The 20,172-nt window shown below is 37.5% G+C and overlaps 1 protein-coding gene across 1 annotated transcript in view; it reads right to left on the bottom strand.

Moving 5' to 3' along the window:
• DNAH10 (dynein axonemal heavy chain 10) overlaps window positions 1-20,172 on the bottom strand; it is a 57,571-nt gene that overhangs the window by 35,836 nt on the left and 1,563 nt on the right. Inside the window, exons 3-28 of the mRNA XM_087754997.1 lie at window positions 19,361-19,506; window positions 18,445-18,550; window positions 17,223-17,338; window positions 16,533-16,725; window positions 15,646-15,803; window positions 14,691-14,921; window positions 13,853-14,043; window positions 13,192-13,390; window positions 12,230-12,424; window positions 11,428-11,598; window positions 10,499-10,675; window positions 9,966-10,139; window positions 9,157-9,326; window positions 8,279-8,430; window positions 7,716-7,877; window positions 6,816-7,023; window positions 5,757-5,913; window positions 4,298-4,774; window positions 3,692-3,850; window positions 3,239-3,355; window positions 3,055-3,157; window positions 2,641-2,819; window positions 1,755-1,966; window positions 1,282-1,438; window positions 615-848; window positions 392-514 (exon numbers count right to left, since the gene is read on the bottom strand). Of these exons, the coding sequence (XP_087611123.1) occupies window positions 392-514; window positions 615-848; window positions 1,282-1,438; window positions 1,755-1,966; window positions 2,641-2,819; window positions 3,055-3,157; window positions 3,239-3,355; window positions 3,692-3,850; window positions 4,298-4,774; window positions 5,757-5,913; window positions 6,816-7,023; window positions 7,716-7,877; window positions 8,279-8,430; window positions 9,157-9,326; window positions 9,966-10,139; window positions 10,499-10,675; window positions 11,428-11,598; window positions 12,230-12,424; window positions 13,192-13,390; window positions 13,853-14,043; window positions 14,691-14,921; window positions 15,646-15,803; window positions 16,533-16,725; window positions 17,223-17,338; window positions 18,445-18,550; window positions 19,361-19,506 (4,667 nt within the window). The remainder of the gene's footprint in view (window positions 1-391; window positions 515-614; window positions 849-1,281; window positions 1,439-1,754; window positions 1,967-2,640; window positions 2,820-3,054; window positions 3,158-3,238; window positions 3,356-3,691; window positions 3,851-4,297; window positions 4,775-5,756; window positions 5,914-6,815; window positions 7,024-7,715; window positions 7,878-8,278; window positions 8,431-9,156; window positions 9,327-9,965; window positions 10,140-10,498; window positions 10,676-11,427; window positions 11,599-12,229; window positions 12,425-13,191; window positions 13,391-13,852; window positions 14,044-14,690; window positions 14,922-15,645; window positions 15,804-16,532; window positions 16,726-17,222; window positions 17,339-18,444; window positions 18,551-19,360; window positions 19,507-20,172) is intronic.

Here is a 20,172-nt window from a genome sequence, read left to right as displayed (position 1 = left end):
ATGTGTTCAGTGTAGGAACCGTGGCATTATACCAGGAAAGCCTTTTTAGCATGTATGTAGCTCCTCAATCTATAGAAACACATCTAAGCTTCTTATTATCATGGTAAAGGTAAAAAGATATATCCAATGACAGGAAAAGGGGATTCTGCCTGCCCCATACGGCCAGCCAAGGATCACACTCTGCCCAGCTTAGCTAAATCAGGAGAAGTCTTCTGTTTATGACAAATGTGAAGTAAAACACAAGTTCTGGGTTCCCCAATCTCATATTCAATTCATTATAACTTACCATTCTCAGTGTGACAAATGACACAGAAGACTACAGCTAACTATGGAGCTGGAAGCTAAATGCACTAAATAATTATGCTGATCACAAGTCAAGTCAGTTACTTGCCTTTTTAAACATCCTGTCTACGCTGTCAAATATTTTGGCTTCCTCTGGAAGCTGTGATCTGATATCTCCACCAATAAAGATGCTCTCCAGGTACATCCATTTTCTCTGAACCACCATCCAGATCTAAGAATCAAATGTTACCATCAAAGAAAAAAAATACAATAGAAAATCCTGATTATAAATATTAAACATAAATTATTTAGTCCAGCATGTTCCTCCCTACCTCAATTACTTCACCAATCAATGACAGAGTTTTTTCCCACTGGTGAACGGTTGAAAGGAAAGGACCCACAAATCGACTGCCCAAAACACTCTGAAGATTGACGTTGTTGTCATCAAGAATGTCTAAAATTTCATCTACCGATCCCAGAATAAACCCTCGCTTCTCAGTGCCTTTGAAGTATGTTTGTACAGTGAATTTCAGGTGTTCCCATGTTTCTGCTATTTCCTTCACACCCTGCATGTGAGCATAAAAAATACATGTTTCAGTCTTCAAAAACTAGGGAACTATAATCTTAGCATAAAAATTAAATCAATTAATTCAGCAACATTTTTGCACAGATTTTCTAACTCTGGTTTATAAAGAAAGGTCTATTTCAAAATATCATGTTGGAAACAGAATGGATCCTTCTTCAGATCCTTTTTCACAGGCCAAACTTGTTTATTGTAATAACAGAAATCCAATACACTGCTGCCAAAGCCAAGACAGCTAGGATTCTGTGCCATGCGGTAGCTTATTAACAGAGCTATTGATTTTAGTTGCCATCAGTTACATCATGGCAGCTCCCTGAAGATGGCCAAACTTGCTGTCGTGCCAATATAAAAATCTCAAATAAAACAGACTGTTGTCATCTATGTCTTTTTAGTTTTACTATGATTTTTTACATTACCTTCTCAATGCTAAGTTCCTTAACAGCAGTTCCGACTATTTCACTGATAACATCTGAGTGTCTGTGAAGTTCCATAGCAAACATATTCTCCAAAGTGAATGTTCCTGTTGTCATTTCAAAACTTGTTCCTGTTCTCTCCATGAGGTCTTGCCAGTGCCTGTTTTAAATTGACACATCAACAATTGTACCAACCACCATGATACAGTAAAAATGAAAACAACTGTAATTTAATATGTAATAATGAAACCATTTTTAGCACTCTACTGTTTAAACAAGAACAAGTATTTTGAATACCTAAAGTGTCCTAGTCATTGTAGTCACCTTGCATGCTATTACACAAGTTCATTAAGCAGAAAGTGAAGTTTCAAGCTGCAGGACATGGCGTGACCCCAGTAACTGAAATTAAAAGTTCTAACAAAACAAATGAAATCTTCCTCTATATAGAAAATGGATTTAAATAAATCAAAGCAAACCTTTCTCTTAAAGCTTCATTTTTCAAATCAAGCAACAAAGGAACGGAGTCTCGAAATGCCTTCATTTTTGTTTCCAAGTGAAAGGCTACTGGCATACTGCGTACTTGTTTGGGCAGCTTTCGAAGGGCTTTAAGAAATCCTTCGATTCCTTCCTGAAGAACCTGGACATTGAGGTTTATCCAGAGTGTCTGAGACCATTCCTTTTTAGCTGCCTGGGAATAAGTTCATCAGGAGGAAAAAAATCATATTTCCTTTTAGTTCTGACAAAAAAAAAAAAAAATCTTTCCACTACAGTAGGATCTAGAGACCACAGTCAGGATGCAGATGTAATCGTATTAACATCTATCAAACAGAGGAAGAGACAGGTTCATGTCCAAGACAGATTCGTAGCCAAACACAACAAGTTGTGTAAGAAATAATGAAAAGGAAATATGGAGAACAGTAAAGGCATCCCTTAAGAGCATACTTTACAGGGCATTTTAATTTTGGAAAAATAAAACTTATTAAAAAGTAGCTAGGATCAATTAAAGCATGAGATGATACCCATTGTCACCTGTACACATACTATATCCAAAAGTAGTTCCACTGAAATGATCAGGAGACTTGTTTAGTAAAATGCCACCCAATAATTATTAGGGGGGAAGGAGGTCTGCCCCTGTCTGATAAGAGTAAGTGTTTGGTCCACTGTGGAGGCATTGTTAGTCCTGTACTAACATCATTAAAATAATTTCATGGTGGTAGTCAATCACAGGTCACAGTTTATTTCATGCAAAGGCTTAGAACAGAGTTGATAGTAACTAGAGGACAAGGCAGCCCCTGCTTCTCTCCCCCACCTTTTCTGTATATATGTGCATGAATACGTGTGTACGCACAGTGCAATACTTACTCTTTGTAACTCATAAATTTCATAGATCTGCTTTAGACCTTTCATATCATTCTGTGCTTTCATTAAGTCAGGGTACACTGTAACTGGCAAGTCAAAAAGTTTCTCATTGCTGCCCAGTTCCTGATGAACTTTTTCCAGTTTTTCCACTTCTTTTTCAAAAATGGCCATGAGTTCCAATCCTGGGGAAAGAGAGGAATTTTTCTAGATAAACAATCCCAGGGATCATGAGGAATAAATAAGACAGCATTTGCATATAGTTTGTAGAAGTCATAGTACTAAAAATGTCACATTCCTAGTTGATCAGTTTGTATGTTAATAAGGAAAGCACATTTTTCTTGTTTTATATAAAATTTGAAGAATTGTCTGAAGACTAATATTTTTAAGACTTCACTTTACACACATTAATCCATTTACCTTTATCAAGATTTTCCCCAACAGCACCAGGCCCCTCAGTCATGAATTTATGGAAGAAATCTTCTATCTCTTTGCTGTAGTCCTCAATTTGTTGCTGTGTAATCTAAAGAGAACAGTGTTTAAATTGCTTTCCTTTCCATTTCAATTTTTTTTTCAATATTAATACCGTAATTACAAATATTACCTTTGTGAATGTTCTTTTTATGCCTCCAAGGTTGTGATCAACTTCTGATGCTTCAAAGAAGAGAGTCTCCCACTTTTCCCTAATCTTGTCGGCCATCTCTTGCTCTTCTTCAGCTACCTAAACCAAAATAAGTTACATCTCTCAGGAGAAATAATTAGTCACAAGAAAGTGAGGAATATGTGCTCACATTATAAATTTGCAAAACACAAAACTGGCATTGAAGTGATCTGAATCAGATTTAAACACATGCAATTGTCCATTTTAAAGTGGAGATACTGTTTTAAGACGGGGGTTTGGACTAGACAATCTCCAGACATCCCTTCTAACATCAACAATACCATGATTCTGTAAAATGTCTTAAAAGGAAAACATCTATTCATTCACATGTGAAGCATTTGTGCCTCTAGTTCAAATCTGAAATGTTTTATGAGGCAAAGCATAACATGCACTTACTGGAATATTGTACATTGCAAGAGTTCGGTATCTCTCCCAGAGGTCCAAATATTTCAGTTCCACCTCAAAGGACATGCCTTTTATCTCCGCAATTGTGCCAAGGACAATTTTGAGATCTTCCAGGGACTCGGGAGGTCTCTTAAGACTCTGTGATAAGCTCTGTAAAAAGTAAAAATAATTTCCAGAAGCAACACTGACAAAGCAGTTAGGCAGAATTATTATTCAAACACAAACCACAAGTAAATAACATGCAGATTAATTTTCATTTTTAGTCTAGGTGGTAAATATAACACCAAAAAAAATCATCAAGAAGTAAACCCCAGTACAGAAGGGATGTTTCTGCCACAACAAAACAGAAGTTGTAAGCAGCAGTTTAAAGGGAACTTCAGAACTACCAGTATGAACCTTTCACCAGTACAGGAGTGAGAAAGTCCTGGGTTTTCATGTTACTGCTCTCTCCTGTTTCCCAGCTACAGAGGGACAGCTCACCTCTTTACACATGACACACCAGAATACACCAGTTTCAACCAATTTGGAGCGTGGTTCAGATCATCACCTACTACTCAGTGCCAGCTACATCAGAAAACAGGAACTGAAAACACCTACCTGAATTTCCTCCTGAAGACTGAAGAGTTCCTCTCTTGCAGGCTCATTAAGCAACTGTCCCAGTGAACTCACCCATCCTCTAGCATTCTCCTGCACTGCGTAGGCTAAGGCAGCCAGCTGAAGCCTGATAAATTGCTCATCTTTAATCAAGGGCTGTTGAGTCACTTCTTGAGCTACCTTCATGTAGAACTGCAACTCTTCATCAAAGGTGATACAAGCAGGCTTTTCTGCAGCTAACCTCTCCATGGCTATGCCTTTGTCTAATTTCCACAGCAGTTCGTACCTCTTCCATTGGTTCAAATATTTGCTGAGGGAAGCCAGGAGTTTGTGGACATTCTGAGTGATGAGAACAGCCTGTTCGATTATCAGAGGGTTCTGGGAGACGTCACTGTAAAAGCTGAAAGTGACAACTTCATCTTCCTCGACATGCTGAGGAGGGCATTCAATACATGTACCATGCATCCATCGTACAAAATGCTAGAGTTTACAAGACAGAGTTGAAAACCAGTTACTTTGTAGAGGGTCATTTTAGTCAAATCATTCATCGTTATTTAGAAGACTATGTAGGACGTGGTATGAATGATTTCTCAAATCAACTGTTTTTCTGACAGCAAGAAGAGAGATTACATTTTCCCATAAACTTAATTTCATCCTAACAAAACCTTTCCATGCATTACTCAGTCTGCTTTTAAAATCTACACTGAACAACAATGTAGCATGACACAGAGAAACAGGTATTAGATCAAACAGGCTGGATGCAGCAGTGGAGTAGAACAGCAAATATGAGCATAGGAAGCACACTTAATCTAAATTTTTTAATTGCAGGTGACATCTGGAATCATTTCTCCATCAGCACAGGGCAGGAACACTTCCACAATATTTGGCTTCTTTTCTGGAAAGCAGTTCAATGTGAACCTACGTATGCAGGGAAATATTGCTACACCTTTGCCAGCAAGCTAGGTATTTCGTCTGCTGTAAACCCACTGTCCTAGACGTGTCCTAGATGCCCTTCTCCCAACACTTTTCTGAACTGTTTTTCTGCCGCTTTTGAGGAGAGCCATAATATAGAGAAGGCTGCTCACATTCCTTATTCCACCAGCTTATTCATACATTAGAAAGCAACATCTGCAGTACAATCTGAAAAGTATTTCCTTCTGATGTATGATGATTTATAGAACCAAATCATGTCCTTACGCTGGCAAAACTGCTGAAAAGTAACAACTAATTTTGCCTGAGTAAAAACTGCATGAAGCTTTATGGCAATTTTTTTCCTTTGTCATCCGTTTGTAAAATTAGGACAGTCTGTAAAATTAGAACAATATACTGGATATTTTGATTTCAAGATAAAGCAATACGAATCTTCCCTTTGACATTTATGCTTGCCCAAACATAAAGCAAGACTAATTCATTATAATCACAAGCAAACTCTGACAACAAGTAAATCTTTATCAAAAATCACCTTAGTGACCTCAACACAGTCTTGGATACATTGTGCAGTCATTTTGTCAATCTCACTGGCATTAGGTTGCAAGATTATCTCAGGAACAGATAAAATAGCTTCTGTTTGGAACAGTGGCACATCTGCAAGAACAGCTGCATTAAAAGCCTGCAAATTCCTGGGAAAGGAAAAAAATTATGTCAAAGATCGTAATAATCACATGCTGCCCCCCATGGAAATGCCCAACAGAGACTGCAATTATCAGGTATGTGCTTAGATATGTAAGCAGACCTGTCTGAAGTCAGTTACCATCGATTTCAGCTGGAAACACTGACGTGTATCGGAGCAAAATTGTCCCACTAATACTGATTTAATGCAAAAGCTTGACTAGCTAAAAGAAGCTGTTGGAAGGAATGAATGGGGATACCCTGGTGCAAAAGGACCCTGAGGCTATGGTCAACTCCATTGCAAGAGTCCAGCCAAGAAAGCACAACAAAGTCAGGTGAGCATGGACCAGATTACAAAGACATGGATCATGACAAGAAGACACGTCTGGGAAGCTTTTATAACCCTGCAATGCCCTATTGTAATAATATCTTGCTTATAATATAAGCCTTTATAATATCTTGCCACAGGAACCTCCTCGGCCCCAGCTGCTGCAGAACAGGTAAAGTAAAATCCAACAAACCGTTGTTCTTGTACTGGTGTCCCCCGCATTACAGGGATGCATCTGGCACCCAGCCACCAAGTTCTCAGAATTGTATTCTTTAGTAAAACAAAACCTTGATTTTAAAAGTAAACCAGGAATATGCAGCTACACACACTGCAGAAAATTTATCTTATTTCTCTCTTCTGCTAACAACATGCCAATATCCATTTTCTCAGAATTTGGGTTTCTCCTGTACCTTGTTATCGGTTCTCCATTCTTTGCAGGAAAAAAACAGTACAAATACAAATCTGTCTCCAACTGCAAATCACTGAGGTGCTCAAACAGAATATCAGTATACATACTGATCAACGGATCCAGAAAAACTCGAAGATGAAAGACTGGAAATCCATTAAAGCAAACAATTCACTTACTTCACAATTAAATGTGTCAACACCTGATAAATCCTATTTTCCCAGTATGCATAATAGGAAGTTAACTTTGGAGATTTGCCACTGTTCGTATTGGCAACTCGTCCTTCCACTTTTATTAGCAATTGTGGAATGGCAGTATACTTTCTAACCATCTGTGCCACATCTTTTGCTCTTTCACACTTAACATACTCAAAAAATTCTTTCGCTTCTGCAAAAGATACAAAAAATAGCGTTATTAACTGCAAAAGACCTAACAGACTTGCATACTGGAATAATTAGCTGGGCTTTATTTGTGAACATGAAATTGATCTTGCATACTGATAAAAAATATCTTCACTTACTAATGCTTAATTTATTAATATTTCGGCTCTCTGATTTTATATGGATTCAATTATGTAATACCAACCATTAGATGTGAAAGTAACCTTTTTAAGGTTTACAAAGCATTGAAAGAAATTTGGCCCATCACCCACTCACTCAAATGACAGGGAGACCTGGGAGACAATCACCACACTGCAATTTCCATCTGAGGAAACCAGTTCAGTTCCGATGGCCCAGAAGGGAGCTGACACTCCAGGCAGATTGCAGCCCTAAGGCTACACTACTGCATACAAGAAGGATAAGGAAATCAAGGGAAAGCTAGGGGGAAGTGATCAAAAGCAAAGTAGACACAAGTCAAATGATCTATTTGTATACTCATCTTCCTGTTTCTCTCATTGACACTGTCAGCTTTAGGGTACTGAAGCTCTGCTTGTGCTTCCCCTGTTACACCATGAAATACTACTGTAACTAGTTTTGGTAAAAATTAAAAGGGTTGATCATAGCAATTAAAAATGCTGGATAGCAGACAGAGCAAAATAAAACATCACAGAGCTTGGAAATGAAAATATAAAGACTTACTAGGAAGTTCACCATTTTTTGAAAGTGGAAACTTAAAGAGATTTGTCGATTCTATGAACAGAAGTTTGTTGCTTATGTCTTCAGAATTATTATGGATCTGATGGACAAGTGATTCAAACCTCCTGATGGCGTGTGTACATCGGACAATAAAATCACCAATACCTTGAAATAAATCACAACCATTTGTTTTTTTTTCTCTTAACAAATATTTCACCAATGCGTCAAAATTGCCACAACCAGATGTCTTTTATCTCTGAGAATGAACTGATGCTCTGCAGAAAGATAGATTAGATGATTTCTCACCTAATCCTTCATCTACCTCCCATACAGCTGTTATCTAAGGGTCTCTATCCATTTCCACTTAGTGTTTTAAAGATAATAAAAACATAAGAAATACCCTCCTGGACCAGTGTCTGTCTAACCTACTATTCTGACTCTGACTGTGGCAATAGGATGTACCATCTAGGGATACATTGCTGTCATATGACATAAAAAATAGATTGCAGAATTGAAGAGATTTTTTAACTGTATCTAAGGCCATTTTAAAATAGTGTCTCCATTACCTAAGGAGTTCCAGTTGAGTCTTTTGTGCCCTGATTTGAATACTCTCCAGAGTTCTTGAATATGGTCATCAAGAAGTTTGGTTTCTGCTTCATTCAGTGTTCCCATTAATTTGTGATAGCGATCCAGCATGTTTTTCAATCCATTTGTATATCTAAGGAGTGTAAGAAACACAACAACAAAACATAAAATCATGATTTCCTGGAAATACAGCTCTGAACTCAGATCAAAGAGCAGATCACTTCCATCATTCCATTCAGACTTCCATATAAAGCAAAATTTGCAGAAATAACCACTGAATATGTATTGATTATAAATGCAATTCATTTCCTATTGAAAGCAAAAGAAAAATTTCATATGGCTCCAATAGTAGCTAGACAAACCTCTCCTGCCCCAACTCAGAAAAAGTTTTTAAGACAGCCTCAGTTTGAAGCACAGAAGTGAACTCAACAGGTGAACTTTAAAATTCAGTTAGGGGTCTTATCGGCATACCTGTGTGCTAAATGCCTGTGCTAATTCAGGCAAAAGTGACTTGCCCAAAGCTGCACAAGAAGAACACAGCAGTGAGTTGAAATGTGAGCTGAAATCTAAATGGCACTAACAATTCATTGCAAAACAAATTACTTTCCTTGCTTTTTCTCAGATTTGACAAGATGTTAATTTGTGTGACATAGTCCTACAGGGTGAAGGATGCAGACAGCGCCAGAGAAAAGCTTATTAGTGCCACATGGCCATTAGTAATTTTACCCTAAAAAAAAGTCAATAACAGCTCTCATATTTCAAAAATTTGATGACTCAGGCCCCATTCAGGTTTGGAGTGAAATCACTTGAAACACTGCCATAAGTCTGTATGTGAGCAGATATTCTGTTACAGCCTTACCTAAGATATTTGTCTTCCTGCAGTGCCACATATCTTGCTGTTTCTGGGACTGGAAGCCCTAGTTGTTCCATGTACTTTGTTTCAATGATAATCTCTTGGAGTACGGGAGAAAAATTCACTATGAAGCGAACACTTTTCTTTGCGGTGACAGGCTCCTCTGTTACAGAGCTCTACAACACAAGAAAGAGCAGCAGAAAGGAGAGGAACACCAAACTGTTAGAATGCGAGGAAAAGGTTAACTTTGTGAGACATTTGATAAGGCAGCAGGTAAAAGTCAGAATGGCTGACATTTAGAGCTTGTGGAAATGCCTATAAAATTCGATAGCAACTTCAGCATTCTAGTTTCAGAAATTATACACAACTACTTCTTCAGTGAAAGCTGATTACAAGAAGCAAACCAAATCACCTCTGTTTACATACTGCTGCAACCAGTTACAACAGAAATCCCAGTGGAAGTTCATAGTCAGACAAAAGTTTAGTTAGAACAGGATTCTGCATGATCTCTGCTGGGAACCTACCTCTACCTAACTTCAGTCCCAAGTTGTGTTGTAACATCCCAAAGATGTTGCACCAAAACCCCAAAATTAACAGGAATTACAGCACAGAAGTACACATTCATCCATTTGCCAGGTCATTCAGCAACTATGTTTTACAAAGGATCACAAAGAATTCTGAGCTCAGAACTTTTGACATTTTCCTTTCAAAAACTGTGTTTAAATTATTATCCTTAGAAAAATCTCACTGACCATTAGACAAGTTTCAGTTCTTCCCCATGGAGAAGTTTGGTATATTATCTTCCTATATCTCACCTGCTCAAAAGTTTCTGGATCAACATGGGTTGCAGCCCCACCAGTGACAACAGTCAGCACAGTATTTTTCAGTAACAGTGGAAGTGTTTGTTCTGTCCCATCCCTCCACTGATTGTATTTTTGATCTTCATACTCCTTCATCCTCTTGGCCACTTGAAGATATATTTGTTTTACCTAGAAAGGAAAATTCTGTATAACTCATTTTAAAGACCATGAGAAATGTTCGACTAACCTGTCTTAATATGGTGTCTTAATATGGTTTCTAATTTTTATTAGATGAGAGGGCAAGTAATGCCTTGTAATCAATGCAGGTGATGGAGAATTCAGGCTCTTGAATGCTGTCATTGATTTTGTCACTGTCTTTCTGGGAAACAGTGGGAAGGTCCCAATCAGCTTTTCACGTCTAACATGGCTTTCTGTGTGCAAAGACATTCTTGGAACTTCACCTCACATAAGATCACTTTCACATCTTTAGAAGAAGAGTATGAAGAAAGTATTTCTTCCTTCATTAAATACCAAAAGAACTAACATACTTCCTTTCCACGTTCACTAGCAAGCAACTCCTCTACTTCTTGAAATCGAATAATAGTGTGTTTGATCCGATAGAAAAGGGATCGGGACCAGTATATTGCTCCAGCCACTGGAGGATGATTCTTGTACAAAGGTGGATCCTTGAGGTTCTGAACAAAGATTTGCTTAACATGTTCGACCTAGAAGAGAATAAAATATTGCAAAGCATCATTTCTCCACTTGCTTGTCCATGGTCAGTATCTAACCTGGTACACAGCACAAGCTCTGAAGCTAATTCCAGCAGCAGGATAAAAACGATTCTTCTCTTTTTTTTCAAGCATCTCTTGTTCGTATTAATTGCATCACAGAGAATGTTTTCCTTTCTATATCCTGTGGTACTGCTATTGTGGCAGTGTTTTCTGTAAGATTACATCTTATTGTTAAACTCAATGTTCTTTGAAATATCAAGAAAAATGCCATGACATAAAATGCTTTCCAACATACAGGCTTCAACATGTCAGAAATTATTTCTGCCTTCACGGTTGATCTCTGACATCTCCTGGTCATACCATGAACTTGTTGTACATCACAAGAAGGCTGTAGGGTATGAAAGATGTATTTTCTCAGGAAGGACTACTGTTGAACTGCTGTTCACAAGGTAAAGGAATAGCCATTAGCCTTGCTGCATTCAGAGTACATGCAAACACCTTTTGGTTCTCGTACTGTGCCAGACATAATACAGATATGCACATCCATTTCAGCAAATTAACCATACTATTTCTTCAATAGGCTCCAAAAAAGTGAGAGCAATTATTACGTTTATTTTGTAAAACTTGTCAATCTTTCAGACAGTAAATGACACTATACAGGTATTTAGACATATACACAGATTTATGATTTTCACCAGGTAAAGAGCTTCATGTACTACATAAGAAATCTTTAAATTAAATACCTCTTTACAGTATTGGTCCAAAATATCACCGAACTTCATCATCATCTGCTTATTAATGGTTTCACGAGAGCGGATATGTTTGAAGTTTAACAGCATGTCAAATGCAGCTTCTGCTGATCGAAGGGTCTTAAAAGATTCATCAATAAAGTTTTTGGTATCTTCTTCAATAACCTAAACAAAGGAAGAAGGCCAAGAAATCCTGTCACTTAGAGATTCACCTTGCAAAACCCAGAAAGGAAGGCAAAATGAGAATACTTTTTTATAATAGTGGTCAAGTGTATTTTTACTATTCTTTGTCTTATAAATTACCAACAAACTGATGGCTTTCCAGTATGCTGCAGGAAATTAATGTTAATTAATGTGTCTGCTGGGCAGGTATATAAAGCACAAAAAGCATTGTAACAGTTTGTACTTTGTGGGTATTCTTAGCTGAGGGGTGAAGGACTGAATGAATCCAGAAAAGGAAGTTTTACTTCTTTGTAGGACATGACATGTCAGCACATGAGCACAGCGAGGTCATATGTAGCCTCTGTTCATGCTGTAGCAATTCTGCCCACGAATAAAAAGTGTGTTTCACCATTTTCAAGATAAAGTGAAACTATAAACAAAAACAACTTGGAAACAGAATACTGACTTTAAAAAATGGTCAAATTCCTCCCATTTTCATTTACATATTTATTCATATATTCTTTTCTTTTGCAAACTTACTTATATTTTATTTAAATGAAAATGTTGATATTCTAGAAGGAATTTGTATATAGGAAGTAAGGGGGGGGAGGAAATCACAGTATGCAGTACTTACTGAAACTTCTTCTTTAAATTCTTCCATAATTAATTTCCAGTCCTGTGCGCTTTTGATGCTAAAAGGGTCAAAAGTCAGTTCTTCCATAGGACTAGTTAGTCCATTTACTCGTCTCAGTAGATCATCAATAGGCTTTGGATCCCCTGTGACAGCTTTCAGTTCAGGACCAAATACATTGTAAAACTCTTCAATGATCTGTTAATTCAGAAGAACATACCAGAATGCTTTATTGTTAATGGGGTTTTTTTCTGCCATTTAACACATCTTTTTGATATTATTTCCTTTAAAAAATAAAAACAGCACAGAATGATCAATTCGTGCTGTGATTTACATTTTGTATATTTCTATACAAGACACCAAGTAGCTTTATGGAAAAAAAAAAAACACAACACTCTACAGGTCCCATACTTCAGTTGTTAAAACAGACAATGCTCAGTTATTACTCCTTTTTATTCCTCTTTCCACATACACAGTTTTTACATACACAGGCTATAGCATCTGACCATTGATGGACTACTAATATTGCTAGCTACCCTGACTCAAATTAGCCTAAACATAGCATCTCTCCGTTCATATGTTAATCTGCAATTGATACACTGATTCACATATAGTCAAATTTTATATTATAGTATATTTAAATGGTTATTTTATCTAAAATTATATCATTAAGCTAGCAACCCATGAAAATTGCAAATCTGTGAAACAGTTGTTCTGTCTGTATGTTCATAACAGCAATGTACACAGTAATATCTTTCCTCAGCCAGTACCTCGAGAAGAATTATTTCACCTCAAGCGTTAAGTGCAGCTTTGTTGGAATCAAAGGCACTGCTCAGGTCTTAAACACAAAGCCACTTACAAAACTAACGGCTGTTAACATTTCAATAACTACAATACAAAAGAATCTCCCCTACAGAATAAAACGTTGATCACACAATCCCTTTATTTATTGTCTGTATTACTACCTGCAAAATATCATACAGATCTTGACAGACTGAAGCCATATAATCTGTTTTTTCAAATAAGCATTTTCGGTCAAATTCCCAGTGTTGCTCTCTTCCTGATGCTTCAATTTGGGCACGAACAGCAAAATAACATTTCTTCCATTGTTCAAGAGTGCTTTTGGCTTCTGCTATTTTCTTCTTCGCAGCAGCTCTATCTTCTCTATTAATCAAAACAAAACAGTTAAGATACTAAAGATAGAAAGACTATAGGTAGAAAATTATATCTCAACTGGATTAATATACCTTGGTTTAGCAGCTTCTAATTATACAAAATCTAGTCAAAACTTGTAACTGTGAGGTCTTAATTTTCAATGTGACTGATTTTGAAAGGAGACGTTATTTCAGGACTGATTTTGATTATATTTATGCCACTTTTATAATTCTATTGGGTTTATTGATTTATGCCTTTTTGAGACAAAAGAGGACAAGCACCTATTTCTTCAGGGCTGATTCAGTAATTTATGAAAATTACAAAATAAATTGACTTTTAATTGACCTTCTAATACAACTTCAGATAGTAAAACACACTGAAACCTCTTTGATGAAAGTGTTATCTACTGCACTTCGTAGTAGCAAAGCTTTTAATAAATACAGCCTAGTTAAACAGGAACCCAGTACTTACTTAAACAGTGTGTGCAAATCCACAACTTTGTACACTCTTGTTGAAATTTCCCATGCAATTCGTTCCATGAGGGGCACCATCCGTTCATCCTTGTTGTAATGACGTGAGATAATCCATACCATTCTCAGGGCATTCATCAGTGAAGGAATTGTATCCATGACAACATTAAACCCAGCGCCGTATGTTAAATTCTATTAAATGTATTATAAATAACGTGAATAAGATGTCATGAAAATATACAGACACATATTCAATAAACCAATATTTATTCTATAGATACGTGAAGTAGGGAAAGTCTGTGACATTATTAAATAAATAACCCAGTCAAGGAAACACCCTGGTGCCTAAGTAACACACATGGTTAAGGATGTGCAAATCTGCATCAATTGCTCCAATTTTTAGGCCTTGTCTCATTAATATTCTCTTCTCTGTAAAAGATGTCCCAAGACTGGTTTTGGCTCAACTCTTTATTTGGATGTTTGGATGACCTTCAATAACACTTAAAAACTGAGACATCAGCTGTAACCAGTGATAGAAGCTACCTCAAAAATGGAGTAGAGAAATCTTTGGTTTTACCAGTTCAGCTTTGCTATCAACTTCTCCCAGGGCTGTGATTTACAAACCAAGCTGTTCACAGCTCTGGGCTTCTGCTTTCAAATATTAGAACAACCGTAACTCAAACAAAATAAGCAAGCCTTTTTTTATTAAATATACAAAAGCTAGAGTATAGCTTTATTGCTGATAAAAAGTAAAAAATAAGAGGTGATTATATCAACAGAGAAACCAAACTCAGGTAACCACAGTTAAAACTTCACAAACTTTTCTTAAGGATACATACCTTCAAATGGCGTTCAAGAGTTGAAAGAAACTTAACGTTATCTAGAGCCTCCACATGATGTTTTCTGAGGTCACTTAAGACTATCTGTAAATCTCCAATATACTCGGATTCAGCTTCCTGTAATATTTCCAAGACTTTTTGCACATCTGGAAGCTTTGTCTGTTCAGTAAGAACACTTAAAGTATCATTTCTTTCACGCCAGAGGTCAACTTCTGCAAGTGGACCATTACCCTACAAGTAATGTGGAATAAAATAAAAATTCTAAATTACCGTCATGCAAGAGTGAAAACCTATAACCAGGACTGTATTTGTTCCTTCTTTTCAATATGCTGTATGCTGAGAAAAACCTGATACGATTCAACCATGCACAAAATCCAGACAGAAGAAGATCCTTGAAATCAAAAGAGTTTTACACATGCTGAAGGGAACTGCTCATGGGGAGTATACCCCTGAATTGGAGCGGGAGAGTCCATGCTTGCAAAAGCTTATGCACAAGTAACTTTGTAGACATGAAATCCCTCAGTATATTTAATGGCATTAGTCAGATGTGTAAGTGTTTGCAGAATCAGAACCTTACAACTGGAATTTTTTTTGTTTGAGAGAGATGACTTTTCAAGCAAAAATATAGTCATCTATTTAAAAACAAATAATCACTGCAGCTTTTAATATTTCATGGCTCTTTAGAAGAGTGCAAATAACAAAAGTTTTCCACAGTTATCCTGTGTGGGTAGGATCTGCAGTGAGTTACTTTATATTCTATTTATATTCTATTTCCCAGAGTCGCACAATTCCTCACTACTTTTGTTCTACTTTACATCAATTAGTAAATGGCTTTCTGACAATCAAACATGAAGATGGATTAAAAATGAGCACAAACCATTCAAAGAGATTCTTGTGGGGAAATGAAGTAATGTCTCCAGGAATAAAAGCAGCTTGGTGTTATAGGCAACATTACCTGTGGAACCTTTTTCAGTTGTTCCTCTAAAGCTGTGGATATCAATTTCTGCCAGGTCATTGCACAACCTTCCAGAGCTTCAACTACTTCTGGAACTGTGGCAAGAACAGTCACTTCTCCATCTAGGTTTATAGTTGGTATCTCCAGTTTAATATCTGCTATTGGAAGAAAAGGCACACAGAATTAACTGTCTTGTTCCGTCAGCATTGGTAAAGTAACACCACTGAAATGGCTTATGCCTTCCATCTTGTTAGCTGCTTGAGGATAGGCAACATACCACCTGCTCTGCCTATTTGAGAATATGGCAAAATACAGCCGGTTGCTTGACAGTTAACGCAGTGCAAAGATATATGCCTAGAAATAATTGAAAAGCTCTCAGCTTTCAAGCCTTAACCCAATCTATTAAGAATTAGGATTAGGGTTTTGCTAAAGATTATCAATCCGCCTATTGTAGGCCACTACGCTCTCCTCAATGGCATGACAGTAGCCCCTGTCAGAGAAGGGATGCTAAACAACACGTGAAAGTCTCGTTGGGTCTACAACTTTCTATACCCTGCTATGGCCCTGAGTCCCCTGAACATTTGTGAGCAATGAGGCATGTTTACCCTCTCTCCTATTCTTACTCCAGACTGTTTGAAAGACTATCACTGATTTCATCCATTTCTCCATACTGCCTGCTATGCTTCAGGGCAGTAAATACTACTGTTATCAGCAAAGAGAAACTTTAATGAGGTCTGGAGCTTCCCCAGAAACTGTATGTATTTGTTATTCTATATAAAGCCATTCCTAGGTGAACCTCTTTCTACTGTCGTGTACTCTAAACACCACAGTGCTGGCGTAGGCAGAACACTTGCCTTCGGTTTGCTGTATAGTCTGCTGAGTAACACTTAAGAGTTTTTGCCTGTTTATTTGAATCTCATTCCTCATCTGAATATTACAGTATTCCACAGGCTGTTCTTTCTTTTCTGCAAGCTCAGTCTCAGATAAATTCCTTTTTTCAGAATCTGTGTTTTCACTATCTGGATGAAAGGAAGTTTCCTCAGTCTGCTGCTGACTATAGGAGAGAGCTGGTGAAAACACCTATAATTCAAACAGGTACCATAGATTAGATGGTTCATATTAAAAAAGAAAACAATAAAAGTCAGCTTACTAGCAATTCACTTAAGCATTGGATATGTTGTTCTAAAATTTAATTTCTTAAATTAAAGAAGAGCACCTCCTTCCATTAAACCTCTTTAGCGTCATTCTTTCTGCCTCAAGTTCTGCAGGGGAATAGCTCCAGCATGCTTTTACAAAAGTCTATCGGCACAAAAATAAAGGCATCTGGTGTCACACTCTTAAATGTTTCTCATATAGGGTCAGGCAATGAAACAATGCCCGTCTCCACATCTTTGCAAAAATTTGGGAAACAAAACATCAAATAAGGATTAACAAAAACTTCATTTTGGCATATGAAGTTCACTCATTAAATATTAGTATTTCTTATGCATAGTCCCTATGGTCAGCAGAATACTAAATAGGCAAATCACTCATAGAAACACTCAAGACCCCATGCATAAGAGCTGTAACACATTTACCTGTGAGATGGCATTCTTTAGCATCAAAAGCGTATCATCAGTCAGTACACCAAACTTTATCACTTTAGGAAGAACCTCATTAGCTTCAGTCAGGTCATCAGGTTCAGCAACTTTTTCTAAACAGTATACAAACAATTAGCATAAATCTAATTATTTGCTACAGAAAGCTTAAAGTCCTTTCCATAATAAGTTAAAACTCCAATAAAACAAACTGTGTTTGTAATAAACTAGGTTTGATGCAAGTCACTTTCAAAACCAGTTCTTGTTTTAACAGTGCTGATGCTTTTTCAGAAAGGGCAGAAAAGTACTTCAGTGTCATCCTCTGACTCTAAGTCTTTACAATCCAGCCTTATAGTTACAAAATGGTTTTCTGCTCCAACAAAACAGTGGCCTTGATTTGAACTCGTATTCTACAGACAGACCAGGAAAATCTTGCACAGAACTGCCATAAAATGACCAAATTCATTATCATAATTTTCTTTTTTTTTTTTCTCAAAAGTCCTGTTTCTAGAAAAACAGAAACTACCAGGGACATACAAAATACTTTGTAGCTTCAAACCACACATGTTGCTGCTCGGTAAGCCCACATCAATGTTCATGCTGGGGCCAGTCTCTGGCACTAAATTAGAGTTAACATACTGTTGATAGTTCCTGCACAGAGGTGTGGAAATACCTGTTTGCTTTAGTGTAGAAGCTGTTTTCTATGGGGCTAGAGCTAGACCCTGAGGTCTGATTGCAATCAGAGCCAGAGCTGCTCCAGGTGCTGGAATAACTATTGTCATTGGGTTTATGATAAAAGCATGAACTATCAGAATGAAACATGCTGCTGTTGTGTATCAGAATTTGAGTCGGGTCAGGAAGTCTGATACCCCAGTTGTGCTTTTCACCACCCTATGGTCTAACTTTCACATACAGCTCCTCATCCTCAAAACACTTTACGCATTTCTAGCAGTTGTAGTAACTAAATCTTCTTAGTTCGTCTGAGTGCAGCATGAAAGCTTCATCCTTGCTGGTAAAACGCAGAAGACATGTAACTTTCCATAAATTTACTATGAAAAGCATTCTTGATTCCTGGTTCTACTCTGAGAGTATTTGTACCCAGTTAATTAAGCTGGATATGCACTATCCTGAATCCCAGCCACTATCACCTTTTCTCAGTGTGAAGTACTGTTTTAATGCAAAGACTGAAAGCACTGAGCCTGCAGTTCTTCAGGGCACATACCTTTGGTGTCTCTCAGAAAATAAACAGTAAAATCTGACACAAATTCTTCAGGAATTTCATCAAGAGCCACATGGAAACACACTTTGTCAACTTTCCGTTCTTGTAGCTGAAACAGAAAACAGAAAGGAAGTATGACTGTTACTGTTTGCTACCATGTTTCTTAACAGCAAGAAAATGTTTGCCTGCTGTGAGCAATAAGACAGAATCATTAGTTTAACTCCATTATCTTCATATTGCTGCCCAAGTAAATTACTGACATAAATGAACTGTTAAAAAATCACTCAGCTAACAGTAAAAATTATCAGCTTTGGAAACAATGTTGATTTCCAGACCAACAGGACTAAAAGCATTAGTGCTTGAAACATAAGAAACCAGAAAGCACTTAAATGCCCCCCCACCTTTCTGATAACGTGCAAGCACCTACTCCCCTTCCATCTGTATCTCAGTCAGAAACCAAGTTTAGTTAGAAACACCAGACTCCATTCTGACCATCTAATTAGGTAAAAGACTTGAGGTACAAAAACCTTTGTTCACTGTTCCTTACATGCTCCTCCCATGGTGTCTTTATCTAGCAATTATTCTAACTGCAACTTTTCTTTCACAAGCAACTCTGGGAATAGCTAATGTGGTACTGAAGTAACTCACTCCTGCATTTCTTCACCAAAAATCATAGTGTTTTGCCAAGTAAATTACCTTTGCAACGTCTTGTCAGCGAATGTCAGAGGCTGTGGCAGACACCACAGGCCCTTGGTTTTGAATGGAAATTCCTGTCCTTGTAAAATGTTCTGTTCTGCTCTGCGTACTTGCTCTGCACTGTACCTCCTTAATCTGCCTACCAGCTTTACTGAAACATTTGCATCAGAAAGCCAGCATCTTCGTATCCACAAAAGACGAGAGTGAAATACAACAGACTTACCTGCGGTGCGTGTTCCACACTGTCAGTTGTAAATCTTTGCTCCGGTTTACTCAATTCAGTCCCACTAGAGAGAGTTGATACGTGACCTGACACACTTTCATTGTCTGTAAATTGCAGAGGGGATGTCTTGCTTTTCTGAGTCATCCCTAAGAAAGAATAACACAAGGGAACTCAATTAAAGAACACATATTCCATGCATATAAGATGGATCCTTCCGATTTTCTTCTCAAACTAAATGACAGAGCATTTTCTTCCATCTTCAGCATCACCTTTCAACAACCAGCCATCAAAACCTGGTGTTAATCGTACATTTTCCCATAGGACAGCACTATTGCTGAAGAACTGAGTCCAAATATGCAAGTGGCTACACTGCATTCCACAGGTAATTGGGCTTTATTTAGAATATCCTTGCCAGTATTTTCCAACACAATTGATCTTTTATGACAAAATAAGTAGATTTAACACGTTTCAAGATGAAACCACTTTGTAAAAGGAAATGCGAACAATTAAGGGTTTTGTCACGTCAGGTCTATGATGTGGAAAATGTTTAATTATGTCATGCCCAAGAAGTGATGGTGAAGGCGCTGTAACACAGGAACTACTGCATGAATTCCAGGGCCAGTCAGGAATTTCAAACTTCATTTTATACTGTCTTTCAGAAAGTGCACTATGCCTTCTTCCCCTTTCAGCACAGGCTTCTGGACACTTAAAAGAAGTGCAAAAGGCAGAGTTGCATCCCCAACTGGACCCTTTGTGTGCTGATATTATCATCAAGCAATAAATAATTCTCCCTGTCTTACTGCTTTTGAGCA

The sequence above is a fragment of the Nipponia nippon genome, unplaced genomic scaffold (assembly GCF_047370975.1).
Source record: "Nipponia nippon isolate SJK-2023a ecotype South Korea unplaced genomic scaffold, ASM4737097v1 scaffold_18, whole genome shotgun sequence".
Classification (NCBI taxonomy): Eukaryota; Metazoa; Chordata; class Aves; order Pelecaniformes; family Threskiornithidae; genus Nipponia; species Nipponia nippon.
Note: the sequence above shows the minus strand (reverse complement) of the source record. Positions and strands in the feature narration are given on the sequence as shown.